Source organism: Heterocephalus glaber, unplaced genomic scaffold, assembly GCF_053883595.1.
Source record: "Heterocephalus glaber isolate CG9 unplaced genomic scaffold, H.glaber_assembly_v1.0 deba00001472, whole genome shotgun sequence".
NCBI lineage: Eukaryota > Metazoa > Chordata > Mammalia > Rodentia > Bathyergidae > Heterocephalus > Heterocephalus glaber.
The window spans coordinates 42,093,525-42,109,735 of NW_028258315.1; the positions used below are offsets into that span (position 1 = coordinate 42,093,525).

General features: G+C 35.3%; 1 protein-coding gene across 1 annotated transcript in view; it reads left to right on the forward strand.

Annotated features, from left to right (window-relative positions):
• The window catches only part of Kin (Kin17 DNA and RNA binding protein), a 30,150-nt gene extending 16,168 nt beyond the window's left edge, over positions 1–13,982 (forward strand). Inside the window, exons 8-13 of the mRNA XM_087181968.1 lie at positions 1,906–2,035; positions 4,518–4,568; positions 7,457–7,525; positions 8,237–8,336; positions 10,024–10,124; positions 13,231–13,982. Of these exons, the coding sequence (XP_087038094.1) occupies positions 1,906–2,035; positions 4,518–4,568; positions 7,457–7,525; positions 8,237–8,336; positions 10,024–10,124; positions 13,231–13,293 (514 nt within the window). The 3' untranslated portion in view covers positions 13,294–13,982. The remainder of the gene's footprint in view (positions 1–1,905; positions 2,036–4,517; positions 4,569–7,456; positions 7,526–8,236; positions 8,337–10,023; positions 10,125–13,230) is intronic.
• The last annotated feature ends 2,229 nt before the right edge of the window (positions 13,983–16,211 follow it).

The window sequence follows — 16,211 nt, forward strand, 5'->3', positions numbered from 1 at the left end:
TATGGATATTCCACATCTTGTCATCCACTGATGGACATTTGAATTGTCTCTGTCTTTTGGCTATTGTAAATACTACTACTATAAACCCTGGTGTATACAGACCTGTTCTGAGTTGCCGTTCTCAAGGTTTTTTTGCATATATACACACAAATGAAACTGTTAGATGAAATAGTCATTCTATGTATAGTCTTTTGAGGAACTGCTATATCATTTTCCTATAGCACCTGCAGAATTTTATATTCCTGCCAGCCAATTCCCAAGCATTCCAATTTCTCCACATCCTCACCAATACTTTTTATTTTATGTTTTTTTTATAACAGTATGAAGTGGTATTTTGTTGTAGTTTTGATTTGCATTTCTTTTGTGAACAAGTGAGGAGAAGGTGTAATCACTAAAATGAAAAAGAATCACTCCTAACTTCCTTTTTGCCAGATTTACTAGTGGCTAGTGTATAGATATACTGTTACTGATGATTGAGTTCCTGGCTTAAGGTACATTTAAACCTAAAGAGAATTTGAGTAAAAAGTTGAGAAGTTTCTCTGTGTGTGGACATAATCAGTTCAAAACCAAAGCACATCATGTACAATTGCGCTTGGGAATCAGAACTTAAAAATATGTTCTCTAGATTGAAGTTGTGAGACAAATCCTGTAAATGAAGTTTAAAACTGACAGTTTGGTAGAGACAACAATTTCTATAAAGACAAAGAGGAGAGTCTTGAACTATAATGTATTATATAGAAAAGATATAGGAATTTTAGTTGACTTTAAAGTGAATGTGAGTCATTAAAGTATCCTGGCTTCTAATAAATTTAATGCTACCTTTAAATTCACTAAAAATAAAAGTCCAAATAAAAGAAAGTAATAATTATATTGTGTTCTCTACCAACCACACTTTTTAAATTTGTCGTCTCCATGGTAGCTTGGTATAAATATGACACATTAACTAAATTGATAAATTTACTTTGTGAGCAAATATTAATTAAGTACCTATTTTATGCAAGGTACATGACAATTACTGATACTTTATAGGATCAAAGAGGGTGTGTGGTTCTTCCTCTATCATAAGAGAGGAGTCATAGATACAAGGGATTGTAATACGAGGTGGAGAGTGTGATTCATGCCACGAAGTGCTAGGACAGGACAAGGAGAAGACCCAGGAACCTTCATGAGTAATAGATTGTAAAGAATTTTAACAAATGGAGACTTTAAAAATGATTATAGGTATAAAAACATGTGCAAGTTTTCAGAGGCGTGAAGCACATGGCATGGTCCAGTCAATAGCAAATTGCTCAGAATGACCAGAACAGTGTTCTGGTGACCACTGTATGTTGGCACCAAAGAATTTTGTATTTACCCTATCAACAGGAGACAGGAACAATCAAAAACTTTTGATAGGTTGAAGTCTTTGCTTTTAAAAAACAACTGATAGTAAAGTGTTAAACTTCTACCAATTATTTAAAAACATCTCATTCAATCTGCATTCAAGCTATGTGTTGGGTTATATTTTTATTCCTGTGTATACATGAGGATCTGAAGCTTTAAAAAGTAAATTTCTAAGGGTCCTAACGCAAGGAGCCTCAAAACCTGCTGTTTCCCAAAATGAAGCTTTTTCTACCACCATTCAACTATGCTAATTATAGCAATATTAACCAAAGGATGAAGAGAAAAGAAAATGGAATAAATGATAGGACAGGGTAAAGGTTCTTTTGTGCCAACTGCCCTGAGAGATACAGACAGATCTTTCTTCCTCCTCCTCCTCCTCTTCCTCTTCCTCTTCCTCTTCTTCCTGATCTACCCAAAATGAGCCATGTAACATTTATTGTGTATTGTTAATTTTGCCCATTATAAAACCTGCGCCTGTGTGTAGTTCTTACAAACATGCACGGTTCTTCTTCTGTTCATCAGTTCTTTGGGGCCAAGTGCACTGAAGGTGCTCGGGAGTACAGCATCAGTGAAACGGAAAGAATCTTCCCAGAGCTCAGTTCAGACTAAAGAAAAGAAGAAAAAGAAATCTGCACTTGATGAAATCATGGAGGTATGGTTTATGAGCTACTCCTTATAGACACCTGGCAATTAGAGGAATGATACAATTCAAACCTAAGGAAATTGGCATAGTTTTATCATTTATTAGATTAATATAAAGTTATAAAAATGTTTGTACATGAAGTTAGGGAAAAGAAACCTGGTTGCTGTTTGATCTGGACAGAGCCGCCCCCTCAGTATGTTTATTTCCCAGTCCTAAGTGCTGTCTTTGAAACTCCCTATGCAATTAGATCAGTAGTGTTCAGCTAGAAGGACTTAGTGTAACTGAAATGGGATCTTCTGTGGATGCCCTACTTCCTCCAGCTCATACTCTTCTATTGCCTCTGATTTCCACGTATCATGCCCAAGCTAGCAAGAGAAAGCTGGGATGTTTTTAATTTGATTTAACCTGGTGGCTAAGTTTATGTAATGAAATATTAAAAATATGAGGGCTGGGGATTTAGCACAGTGGGTCCATCGCCTGCCTCACAAGTGCAAGGTCCTGAGTTTGATCTCCGGTACCAAAAAAGAAAATATGTGATTATCTGGAGTTAGGGCCAAAGTTTGGCTTTAAATCTACCCCAGACTGTAAGGAAACTGCACAAAGTTCCTAATGTGTTCTAAATATTCTTTCTGTCTTTCAACTCATAGCTTTCAAGCTTACCTTATCAATGAATTTATAAAATAAGTAGAAGAAAAGAGAAAAGTCAAGGAAAGAGAAAGAATGGATATAAGAAGCTAATTTTTTCCCCTTTAGTATTTTTTCCTACAGTCTCTCCATCTCTTCATTTGTGAAGGAATTGCCTTCTCTCTTACTAGTCCTCATACTGTGCAGGGCAGCCTAAAAGCTTAAAAAAAAAAAAAAAGATGGGGGACCGGGGATTTAGCTCAGTGGTTTCGCCGTTGGCTGCGCAAGCGCAAGGACCCAAGTTCAATCCCTGGTACCAAAAAAAAAAATGTATATATATATACACACACATACATATATATATATATATATATATATATACACACACATATATATATACATACATATACACATACATATATATATACACACATATATATACACATACATATATATATACACACACACACATATATATACATACATATATATATGTATGTATATATATGATGGATACACTATTGCCAGGTGTGGTGGCACACACCTGTAATCCCAGCACTCGGAAGGCAGGAGGATCTGGCCACGAGTTTGAGGCCAGCCTGGGCTACATAGTGAGTTCAGGGCCAGCCTGAACTATAAAGCAAGACACTGTCTCAAAAAACTAAAAAAGAAAAAATAAAAGATGGATACACTATGAAATGATGTAATTCCATCATGCATTGACTATCAAATTGCTGTTGTGTAGTGGGAAATGTACAGAGTCCTTGGTCTGTATAATAGCAATAAAAATAGTCTTGTTCATAATGTGGAAGCCATTCTGAAAAGAAGTAAACGAAAAATAAAACTGTGTAAGACCTAAGTGCTAAGGAGGAATATAGGTGAGGAATTGGGAGAAAAGGCAGAAAAGATCACGAGTCAAGTAGCTGGAACGTACTAAGCTCATGATGGTAGCATTTAAAGTAAGAGAGAAGTAGGGGCAACACTACAGGGGTCTCACATGCCTTAGGGAATTTTAAAATATTTTTTAATTCAAAGAAAACAGAAAGCCAGATCTGTCTACTGTATATACAATACATGCTAAATTTAAAATATTCTTTGTTAGTATTGGGAAGTTGAAGAATTTAAATGAGCTTTGGAATGAACTAAAGAATAATGTCATTGGATCCCATTGAAAGTTGGTTGTGGGGTTAAGTTTAAGCAGTGGAGAAAGTTATGATATACAGTATAGCCCTAAGAGCCAGACAGCACTTTATAGTGTTGGTCACTGTTTAATTTACATCTCTTCCTTTTCATTCATGAGCTTTATTGTCATTGTCAAACTGGGAACCTCCTTTTTGTTGTCAAACTACCTCCCTGACATGCTCTTCTCAGTTGGTCCACGTATTGTTACCACATGAAAAAGTCACCTGTTTCCAGGTCGTGACACCCACATAGGAGGATAGGAGGGCACAGGGAGGGCATGTATTAGTCCCGGGAGATGGCCTTGCAGTATTGACTGAATAGAGTTTTTGTTTTGTTTTGTTTTGTTTTCTGGGTCAGTTAATTTGTTTTATGACATACATTTTAATATTCAAGGTTTCTTTTCCAGTCAGAAACTAATTACACATAATGTTTATTTGTGTTTATCAGAGCTTGCAAATTATGTCATTAGTCTTTGGTGGAATATGGGTTTTTGTTTTTATTTTTTTGGCACTGGGGATCGAACTCAGGACCTTGTGCTTGCGAGGCAGGCAATGGAACCACTGTGCTAAATCCCCGACCCTGGAATATGAGTTTTATGGTGTTATTTTGTAAAACAGAAGGCCATTTTGAAATAAATTAAGGATTTTAAAGAGATAATCTTTTGAATGTCTCATGTGTTTTACAGATTGAAGAGGAAAAGAAAAGAACTTCTCGAACGGACTATTGGCTACAGCCTGTGAGTATTCAATTGGAAATTCTTAAGCAATATGTTCACATTTAGTGAATGACTTAAATGATTTAACTAGCATTTAGTCTAACTAGCTTAATGTCTCAAATACATGTAAGTTATAGGTTAGTTATAACTTACAATGACTTTCTTCTCTATTGGACCTTTAGCTATTGAATGCAGTGTGTTGGAGGGTTACTTCATGTTTATGGTCTGGTAATGTAGCTTGAGTTTAGTGCTAAATTTGTTGATGGACATCTTGAATTTGAGCCTGAAATTGCAGGCGATTTTTGCTATAAGGCAAAAGAATGCATTTTTAGAAATGAGATTAAAAAGTAGAATTGTAAACACTAAAGTATTGGTTTTTAATTTATGGCTTATTAAAATACCTGTTTAGGGATGTTATAGAAAAAAATCAGGTCTTAATTTACAAACTCCAGGAAGGTCTATGTTTAACTGCATATTGATTATTGCTTATTTTAAAATTTAAGGTAATTTTTAAACATTTACTATAATTTCTTAAGTTATTATTTACCAGTGCTCTACTTTGGACTGAGATGTGAAGTTTTCCTACAACTTTGAGCCCTTTAGTTTTTCTTCAAGCACTGATTTGATCAACGATAGGGAAGTGAAAAGTAAAATATTATTTAGATAATTTCTGATTTGGGAAATTAGGTTAAAAATCTTGAAAAGCCATGAAGTTATAATGCAATTCTTCATAGTCCTTCTCCCTCTAGTGTGAAAATACTTGTTTCTATGTGTTGATTTATCTTTTTCATGATGGGAAGCACTGTGATCAAGTGAAGGATCATGAAATAAGTTATCTAATGTGAAAATACTTGGTGTGTTAAATGCAAAATAAACATTTCATATGAATTATTTTAATTCTCATAACAGCTCTCTAAGATCATTACAGTTATTACTCCCACTTTACATATAGAAACTGAGGTATAAAATACTTTTTCCAAGGTCGTCTATTAAGTGAGGAGTCAGGGCTTCTCTGGCAATCTTAATTCCACAGGTTTGCTCTCCTTGACCGTGTAGTTCTGCCCACTGATGGCTTGATCTTGAGTAAAAGTTTAGGTCATTGGAAACTCAGGAATATCTCATGGGAGAGAAAAATCTAATTTTCTAACTTAAAAGATTGGTAATGAAAGAACCAATAGGGAAGAAACAATCTATGAATTATTTAGATTTGTTTTCCCTGTTAGAGCAGCTGGCATTTGAACATTAATAGTTTCATTTATTGTTTATAAAAACAAACAGTATAGAGAATTTTGCTTAAAGCAGTAGTTTAACCAGAGAATAATTCAAAACTTCTTAAGAGTTTTTTTTTTTGTAAATACATGTATTCCATACTACTGCATCCAGTCTCCTGGGGTGAAGTACAGCTTTTTAGCCACCTCCCAAGTGATCCTGCCGTGGCTAAGAACTGTTGGTTTAAAAGAAAGAGAAAACCAATAAAGATAGGGGAAAAAGGCACAGCACTTCAAGTTTTAGCCCACAGATTTTCTTTGTGTTGGCAATATTTGCAATTAAATTTTATTTTCTATTGGATAATTTTCTTCTACTGCAAGTGCATATTTTTCATTGTTCCTCATATGGAGTGTTACGGTAAAAGTCTTACTTACTCTGCCAACATTGCACTAATGACTCAGTGTATCTCCTGCTTTGGAATGGATACCAAGTTTATTAAAATAACCAGCAGTTCACAGAGACAGACTTGGAGGGCTTTATTTCTTAAACTCAGAAAAAAATAGTTTGAACAGATCTATTGTAAGGGTCAGTAAGAACAGTGATGTGGCGAATTATCTTCAGATAACTAGAGTATTATCCCATAAGAGTCTTTGAGAAATTTAACCTAGAAATATTATGGTTGAATCAGAGATGTTTGGGTATTAATTGGCCTCAGTTAGAAAGTCTTAGCAGAGTAGAGCCATAAGAGTAAGACCGTTGATGTTTTCTGTTAAACATGTATTTCTACTATTAAATAGCCTTCCCCTGAAGTGAATATAGGCAATTTAATTGCATTATTAGCTTTTAGATAATCCAAATCACAGAAACAACAATCAAACAGCAAATTTAGATTTCATTAATATGACATAAGCCCAAATTTCTCTCTTATTCGTGATGAGATTCTCAGAAGAACAGTAGTTTTAGCTAAAGCTGATCTGGAGGGATCCATTTATATGAAAAATTCAGAGAAACCTAATAAGAAAAGAACATTGTGAAAAGTATCATGCATAAGCTCAAAGCCTCTTTACAATCCTCAGTAAAACTTGTAATCAGTTTTTATTAGCAGCAAACACCAGAAATGTGATGTCCTTGGCACTTGTCACTGTCTTGAATGAACAAAGAGAAACAAGCTATCTATGGCAGACAGGAACTAAAGGGGTGGAGATTCACAGATAAAAGTCCTAGATCTTAACTGAGCATGGCAGCACATGCCTGTAATCCCAGGACTCTGGGAAGCTGAGGCAGAAGGATTGCAAATTTTACCCCAGCATGGGCAATTTAGTGACTTAGTAAGACTCTCTCAAAATTAAAACTAAGAAGGGCTGAGGATGTAGCTCAGGGTGAAGGCCCTAGGCTCGGTCCCTGGTAACACACAAAAAAAGTCCTAAATTTAATTTCATTGTAGAAATCAGCGATTTTATGTCCCTTCACCCCCTTGATAACCATGTGAAGCAAAAAAGAGAGAGAGAGAGAGATTACTAACAAAAGGTTACACCATCGGGAAAGATTAGAGCTCCCTACTTGCTTATTTAGTAGACCAGTTATATTTTACTATGATTTTTGGCGAATGTAGTTTAAAAAGAAGAAGTAAAATATAAAAGATAAATTTATATCATTTCATTCATTTTTAAATATTTATTTTTGTTGCTGTTATTTTCTAGGAAATCATTGTGAAAATTATAACCAAAAAACTTGGAGAGAAATACCATAAGAAAAAGGGTATCGTTAAGGTGAGGACATGAAGTTATGTACTGAATTTCTGAAAAAAGCTGGTGAGTAACCAAGTGAAGCTATTTTGAAATTCCTTGCAAATTAAATCCTTGTAGCCCAAGTTTTGTGTCTAGGGTTCTGATTATTCTATAAAATGAAATCTGAATACATACTTGTTAGAGAAATGCTTCTCGTCCAACTGTACTTAACCTTGGTCTGTTTTCTTGCTGGCCAAATAGTGTATATGAAATCCCCTAGGTACCACTTAAAAAACTCAGCATGCATGTGTTGCTAATTCATTAGTAAAAACCTGTTCTGTTTAATGATGGGCAATATTCCCCTACCACTTGAACAAGGACTTTCTTGTGTAATGTTGTGGGAACTATCTTGGCTGCTCCTGATTTTGAAATTGCAGCCCCTTCTCTTTTTTGATTTTCCTAAATACAGTTTCATTCTAAAACCCAGCCTTGTGCATATAGAAACTGCCCTTTTGCTCTGGGCAAAATTGCCCCTCCTAGGTTTCTTAAATTTAAATTTCTTAAATTCTTATTCTAAGATGACCGTTTTCATTTTTTTTCCAGCTGAAAACTTTAAGCTTTGAATTCTTTATTGAGAACTGTAAGAGTTAACTCTTATCATCTAATTAGAATTTCATTTGCTTTTAATTTTGTCCTTTTAACTTCACATTCACATATTTCTTCTATTATAAAAGTATTCATTTTACACAACAGGAAGTAATTGACAAATACACAGCTGTTGTAAAGATGATTGATTCTGGAGACAAGCTGAAACTTGACCAGACTCATTTAGAGACAGTAATTCCAGCACCAGGTAAATCTGTTTGCAGACCACTTAATACATGTGCCATCAAAATGAGAGATTTAATTCTTAAAACCGTAGCTTTTGGATATAACTTGATGGTTGTAGACATGGTTCCCTTTCAGAAATATTAACTGCTGAGGTAACAAATCCCCATATGACTTCAGGGAGCATAAGAGTCATCTGATCAAGAGATTTTGTGCTATAAATGTATTTTCCCTTTCCAGAATATATCCCCCACCCCTGAGGCCAAACACAGATATATATGGATAAAATCAGTCATATTAGACTTATTAGTATATTTGGTTAGCTACTTGAGATAGTCAGAAGTCTGTTCTACTTACTTTTTCCTGTTTTTTCATATTAAGTGTAAAGCGTACTTCGGTTAGACAGTTTGCCTCTGACTCAATCTTCTTGGGGATATATATCATTCTGGTACATTGATGTCAGTCTTGGAAACTTCCACTTACATATTCTTTTTTATTTTTGGTACTAGGGATTTAACCTAGGGCCTTCACACTGTGTTATAGCCCCTGCCCCTTTTTTTTAAATTTTTGAGACAGAATCTTGCTAAGTTGCCCAGACTGGGCTGGAACTTATAATCCTCCTGCCCCAGCCTTCCAGCCTCCTTGCAGGTGTATGCTACCACTCCCAGCTCCACTTATATTCTTTATTCTTTTTTCTTCTAAAATAAAACTCTTCTTATAAGTTAGAAAAAATGTATTGTCAGCTTTATTGACATATATACCAAGTGATGGTGAACTTTTTTGAGCTTTCAGTGATACAGACAGCCCTATACACAGTAAATTACACTTACATCAAAAATGCACTGATCAGTTTTCAGATATGAATAATCCATTGAAACGATCAGTATAATCAAGATAAATAATATCCACCTTTATTTACCTTTCTGATCTCTCTCTACCACCCTCTACTCCTGCTACCTTGCCTTCCCAGGCAACCGAAGATTTGCTTTCTGTCACTCTAGATTAGTTCATATTTTTCTAGAATTTTATATAAGTCAAATCATATTATGTGTCTTGTTTTTTCTTTTTTTCTTTTGGTCTGGCTTCTTTCACTTCACACAGTGATTTTAGATTCACCCATGTTGTTGTGTGTATCTGTTATTGTTTGTGTTAATTTTATTGCTGAATAATATGTCACTGGATAGGTATACCACAGTTTATCCAGTGACCTGTTGATAGACATTTGGGTTATTCATAGTTTTTGATAGATATGGATAAAACCACTATGAGCATTCCTCTACAAGTCTTTATGTGGATATATACTGTAATTTGTTTTCTCTTGGGAAAACACTTCAAATAGTTCAGTCATATCGCTTAAATATTTATAAAACTGCCAAGCTATCTTAAGAATTTTGAAAAGAGACAAAATAAGTGCTAAAGTAAGCTAAATTTTTCCTGAATGCTTCTGGGCTCTGAACATTTTCTCCAAGTGCCTTGAACTCTTTGCAATCTAAAAACCTATTCCTTTAACAAATAAATGAGAAATGAGTCATATAATGTTAAAGTGTTTACAAAGTACACTCTAGGATACTACCCATTTCTTACGTGAAGAACTTCTAAGAGAACAGTTTCAGTTTTCATATGTTCATTCAGTGTAAGGCATTTTGGTTTAATAGAGTAGAAAAAAAGTACACATTTCTTTGCATTAAATTTTATATTCTTTTCTACTATAGGAAAAAGAATTCTAGTTTTAAATGGAGGTTACAGAGGAAATGAAGGTACCCTAGAATCCATCAATGAAAAGACTTTTTCAGCTACTATAGTCATTGAAACTGTAAGTTTGCTCAGCAAAGACAAAAATCTCAAAATGTCTTAAAATATTTCTCTAGTTCTTTTTAATTTGACTGCTGTTTATTTTAGAGTATGGGTTATTTGTTTGCCTTCTGTCCCATTTAGATGATTTTTTGTTGTTGTGGTCTTTGCTGTTGTTTTGAGACAGGCTCTTGCTCTGTAGTTCAGGTTGGCCTTGAACTTACCTCACGGTGTAGCTCAAGTAGGCCTTAAAGTCATGGTGATCCTCCTGCCTCAGCCTCACAAATGCTCAGATTACAGGTGTGCACTGCTACCCCTGGCTTTCTATCCCATTTAGAAGAAATCTGCAACCTAATTTTCCTCTGACAATTCTGCCATTGATGAAGGATTTTGTTTTCTCATTACAAAAGGAATCTGTACTCATTGTATAAAACTTGAAAATTACTATTGAATATAAATAATTCTAAAAATCACCTGTGATCCTCCAACCCAGGGAATACCCCTGTTAATATTTGGTCTGTTTCTGTCCTGTCTTTGTTTCTTCTTGTATTGCTCGAGTATCACATTTATTTATTTATTTATTTTAGCACCAGGGATCGAACTCGGGTCCTTGTGCTTGTCTGTACTGTCTTTGTATTTTTTTTTTTTTTGGTACCGGGGATCAAACTCAGGACCTTGCTTTTTTGAGGCAGGTGGTGGAATCACTGAGCTAAATCCTCAGCCCAAGTCGTTTTATTTTTATCAAAAGCCAATTTCTTACTTCTGTCACTAATAAACTCACAGCTTCATGTTGTTTTTCTGATGCTTTAGTTGCTCACAGGGTGATACTGAGATAGAACCTATGAGCAAAACCACACGAAAACCTTTCTAGCTGGTTGCCAAGGAACATGTACTTGTGGAAGAGGAAATCTTATTTTCCAATTTTTTTTTTTGGTTTTGAAACAGGGTCTCACTATGTAATTTAGGCTGGCTTCGAGCTCACAGTGATCCTCCTGCCTCAGCCTCCCAAGTGCTAGGATTACAGGCATGTGGCACCATGCCAGGCTGTTTTCCAACTTTTGGTTCTTTATCTCTTTTTTTTTTCCCTTGACCCCATTTTAAAAAAATGTTTGTTTATATGTGCATGTGTTTCTCTTTGTTTGTTTGTTTTGAGTCCCTAAAACTTTTCTAGTGGTTTTTCCCACTATTTTTATCATTTCTGACAGTAGATTTAAAAAAAATTTTTAGATACTTTCTTTTTTTTGAAATAACAAAACATTTATTGGTGCATTTTAGGCATACATAATGGTAACACTCATAGGGAATTTGCACCTGCACATGGTACATCCCGCCCCTTTTTTCCCATGTCCTCCCTTCCCCTCAAGCCCCTGCCCTCCCTTCCCCTCAAGCCCCTGCACCTGCCAATGTACAAAAGCTTCGTTTCCATTTTTTCCTATTTTCACTTTTTTTCTTGTCCCTTCCTTCCTTTCTCCCTCCCTCCTCCCTTGTTCCTCTTCCCATTTCCCAGTATCTTTTATATATTTCAGTCCTTATTTCCACTTTTGATTTCTCACACCAGAGAAACCGTGTAGTGTTTAAACATGTGTGTCCGATTTATTTCACTTTGGAGTATGGTCTCAAGGTCCATCCGTTTAGCTATAAATGTCTGAAGCTCATCCTTCTTTATGGCAGAGTACTGACAGCAGATTTTTAATAGCTAATAAATTATTCCTAAACAGCCTCAGCTTTGTATCTTTTTATTTAATGAAGCCCAGTGTATGGCTCCCTTCTCCAGATCTGTAGTTATCAGAAACATGTAATTGACTATAGAGCTTTAAACACAATAATGAAAAATTCAACCTAGGTTGTGCTTTATCTAGGAACTCATTTCCTTTAAATAATAATCATTATTTTAAAAGATTGACACTAAAAAGCACTTTCAAAAGAAGCCAAGATTCTCAGTTAAAAATATTAAAAATCTCAGCACAGGTTTAGAGATTGTGTTGTACTTTGGTAAGGAGAAGATCATCTTCCTAATTGTAACCAAAAGACTTAATAATGACAGTTGAAAATTATTGACCCCTTCCTCATTCCAAGTACTGTTCTAAGCATTAAATATGTATTAATTTGTTTATATTTTCCAACACTTCAAGAATACAGGCACTACTGTCACCCCCACTGGGGACACAGAAATGTGCAGGCGATTGCTGGAGGTGGAAGTTGAACCTGGGCAGTTTGGGCCAAGAGCCTATACTCTGAGGCTCTGTGTGCTCAGGTTGTCTCTGCTTTGGAAGTTTTTCCTTTTCCTTTTTTTGGATATGAAGGGAAGGAGAAAGTTGGACCCATTTTCTGTAATATAGACCAGCCCTATTATCTAGATAAGCAAGTTTGAATATCTCTATTGCTTATAAAAATATTAGCCATAAAATTATCCCCCCCATAGATAAAGGAACAAACATGGTAGAAATATTAAAAGTCAAAAATAGGTACTCTTCTTTTTGTCTTTTTCGGTGGTACTGGAATTGAACCCAGGGCTTTTGCACTGAGCTACATCCCCAGCCCTTTTTATTTTTATTTTCTGACATGATCTCGTTAAGTTACTAAATTGTCCATGCTCAGCTTGAGCTTGTGATCCTCTTGCCTCAAAAGTGAATTTTTAAAAATCAGAATATAGCCCTTTTCTAAATGGTAACTTGTGTATGCAGGGTCCTTTCAATCAATGGCTCTGTCATATTCAACAAGTGACATCCATAGTTGCAGGTCAGGGAGGCCACAGAGGAGCACAGCAGATCACACGGGAAGCCTAGCGTGTGTTCACTCCTGGGCTGGGCGGGAGCTTCCTCTCTAGGCACACCTACTCACTAGGGGAGTAAGGAAATGTAGCAGCGAGATGTCCCGCAGCCAGCTGGTCGCTATCGCAGTATCTACTGATACCACTTTTCAAATAGCATAGAAGAAAATAGCTTTTTAAAAAATTGGAATGCCATAGATTATTTTTTAAATCTATAGGTGTATAGAAACATTCGAGACCTTAATAATATTTTAAGGATATGGAAAAGATAAATTTGTATCCATAAATGTGATGTCATTTTTTAAATCTTTTAAAATTCATATGTTTTTAATCTTTTCTTAAATTATTTTAATTTTAGGGCCCTTTAAAAGGACGCAGAGTTGAAGGAATTCAATATGAAGACATTTCTAAACTTGCCTGAGTTGGAAAATTTATTAACAACGCATTAAAATCCTAAAGCATCAAATTGATGTTTGCCAAAGTATTATGAGACTCTACTGTGTTAGGGTATTTCTTTGTATAAAACAAATGAACTTATTTAAATATTATTGTATAGTTGTTTAGCTAAGTTTATAAAAAATTCTAATTATGTCTCCTAAAGTATCAAAACTGTATAATTTTAACCTTGTTTTTTTCTTTTCTTTGTAATATTTCTTTGATGACTTTTTTATCTTCATTAAAAATATTGTAATGTGTTTTGTATAAGACAATTTAGAATCCTATAATTGGAGGAAATCCTTCATGTACTCTAAATTTATATTTTCAGTAGTAGAATAGTAATTGAATGGTAATATGTAAGTATAATTAAAATTTTAAAAGCCAAGCTATAATAGCACCTTTATTGTGACATAATTCACATATCATACATAGAATTCACCCATTTAGAGTGTACAGTTCATTGGTTTCTGGTATATTTACAGAGATATGTAACCATCTTTACTGTCTAATTTTGGGGGATATTTTTTATCACCCCCAAAAGAAAGCCTGTACACAGTCTACATTAGTCTTTACCCCATGCCCATCCCTGCCAATGATTAATATTCTTTCTGTCTTTTTAGATTTACTCTTTTTAGATTTGAACATTTTAAATAAATGGAGTAATATGTGGGGTTTTTTTTTTACAGTGAGCTTCTGTCTTACACTTAGCATAATGTTCACATAATGTTACATCCATGTTGTAGCATGTAAGAATATTTCATTTCTTTTTATTGCCAAATATTCCATTATGTGGGTACACCACATTTTGCTCATCCACTCATCAGTTAGTTGGGCTTTTTGGCTGTTATGAACACTGCTATGACATTTGTTTATGAGACTTTCTGTGGACATATACTTCGAATTCCTAGTGGTAGAATTGCAAAGTCACATTATAACTTATATCACATTTAGTATTTTGAGGAGCTGCCAAACTGTTTTACATACTACCTGTATCATATTAGCTGTGTTTGAACTATACATTTTTAAATAAGGAACATATTTTGGGATGTAAAAGATTGGAAACCTACCTCATACTTGTGTATACCTCCTGCTCCACACACACGCACATACACACAAGAAATTTACAATTTGCATAACTGAAATTAAGTACAGCAGGATCTAAATGTGACAGGGCTTGTTTTCTATGCCTGTGATTTATCTGTTAGCACCATCCTCAGGCACTCTTAAAAGAGCAAGATGACTCACAAAATCTCCAGGTTTATTATCTTAACCTTTCAGCAGCACCAGTAAAAAGAGAGTGTCTCCTGTAGTGATTCAAATGGAAGGCCTAGAGTTGAGTCTGATTGGACCATTCCTAGACAAATCACTCCAAAGGAAAGGTTAGGATATGCTCCCTGACCAAACGGGGATTGTGTTTCACTCCTGGGCCATCTGGCTTGGATTGAGTGGAGGAAGGCTAATAACTTCTGTCATCCTTCCAAGACAACTTTACAGTGTGGTACCATGAAAAGCAGCTAGGCCTTATAGTGGGCAGACTTCACATTGAATGTTGAATGTTGTGTTCACTAGATATATAACCTTAAAGGGCTAATGTTCACTTGTCAAAATTAATGTGTCCTATACGGTCAATGTGAGAACTGCGAAAAATACATAAAATACGTAAGTATCAGACATAAAGTGTGGCATGTACAATGGACCCTTGACTTGCGAACTCAGTTGGTTCATGGGGGCTGACTGTAACTCAAGTTGGTTGTAAGTCAAGATTTTTTCCCATAAGAAATAATGGAAATACCTATAATGCATTCTGAACCTCCCAAAGCACCCCTTAAGTAACTTTTTCGTAATAAAAAAGAGTTGTACAATGTGTGTAATTTACCAGAAACACCAATAATTTTTCTAATATATTCACCAAATAGTTATTTTATGTGCTTAGTTTACCAGAAACAACAATTTCATCCTGTACTCACTATTCAAGTTGACATCTTTGGCTTGCAGGAAGGGAGGATGAAATGGAAGGCGGTTATTGTTTGGAAGGAGAGTCCTCTTTCAGGAATCTGGCTCTCTGGTGTCCTTTCCTTGAGTCTGTAGCCCACTAGGACCTGCTTCTGGCTTACTAGGTCTCAGGTCATAATTCAAGACTTTGGTCATAAGTTAAAACTAAAGTTCCAGTCATAACTCAAGTTGTTTGTATATGAAGCTGGTCATAACTCCAGGGTCCACTGTAATAGGTGTTCAGTTAACATCAATGGGTGGTAGTGTTACTAAATGGAGCCAAATACAAAGCCTGTGTGAATACAAATCTGGCGTGAAGAATTTCAGTAAGGAGCTCTGCTTGATAATGGGATAAATAAAATGTGACATATTACATACATCTGCCCAAAGTTTGGAATATAGTCAGTGGTTTCCTTCATAGAAAAATGATTCATTTCCTGCTTCTCACATGTAATTCTTTTCCCCAGCATCTACTTGAAATTATCTTGGAATGAAATAAAATAGTGTACATCAGGTTAAATTTAATAAAATCTGAAGCACAAAAACGTGGTCCTAGACTATAGAACATTTTTTCCCCTAAGTTCTTAGAGGCCAGTAGAGGTGTTGAGCAGAATGAGTGCAGACAGCTAAAATCAGATCCTAACGACTTATTCATGAAACATCATAAACTATCCCTTTTCTGTTATAAAAACTAGACTATAGAGTAGTTTCTGTGGACTTTGGCAGATGTATAGCATCTGTCCAACATTATAGCATTGAACACAGAGCAGTACTTTGCCCTGAAGTCCCATGCTCTGCCTATTTTTCCCACCCCACCCCCAATCCTCGATCTTTTTACTGTCTCTATAGTTTTGTCTTTTCCAGAACATCGTATGGTTAGCATCATACAGTGTGGACCCCCTTTAGATT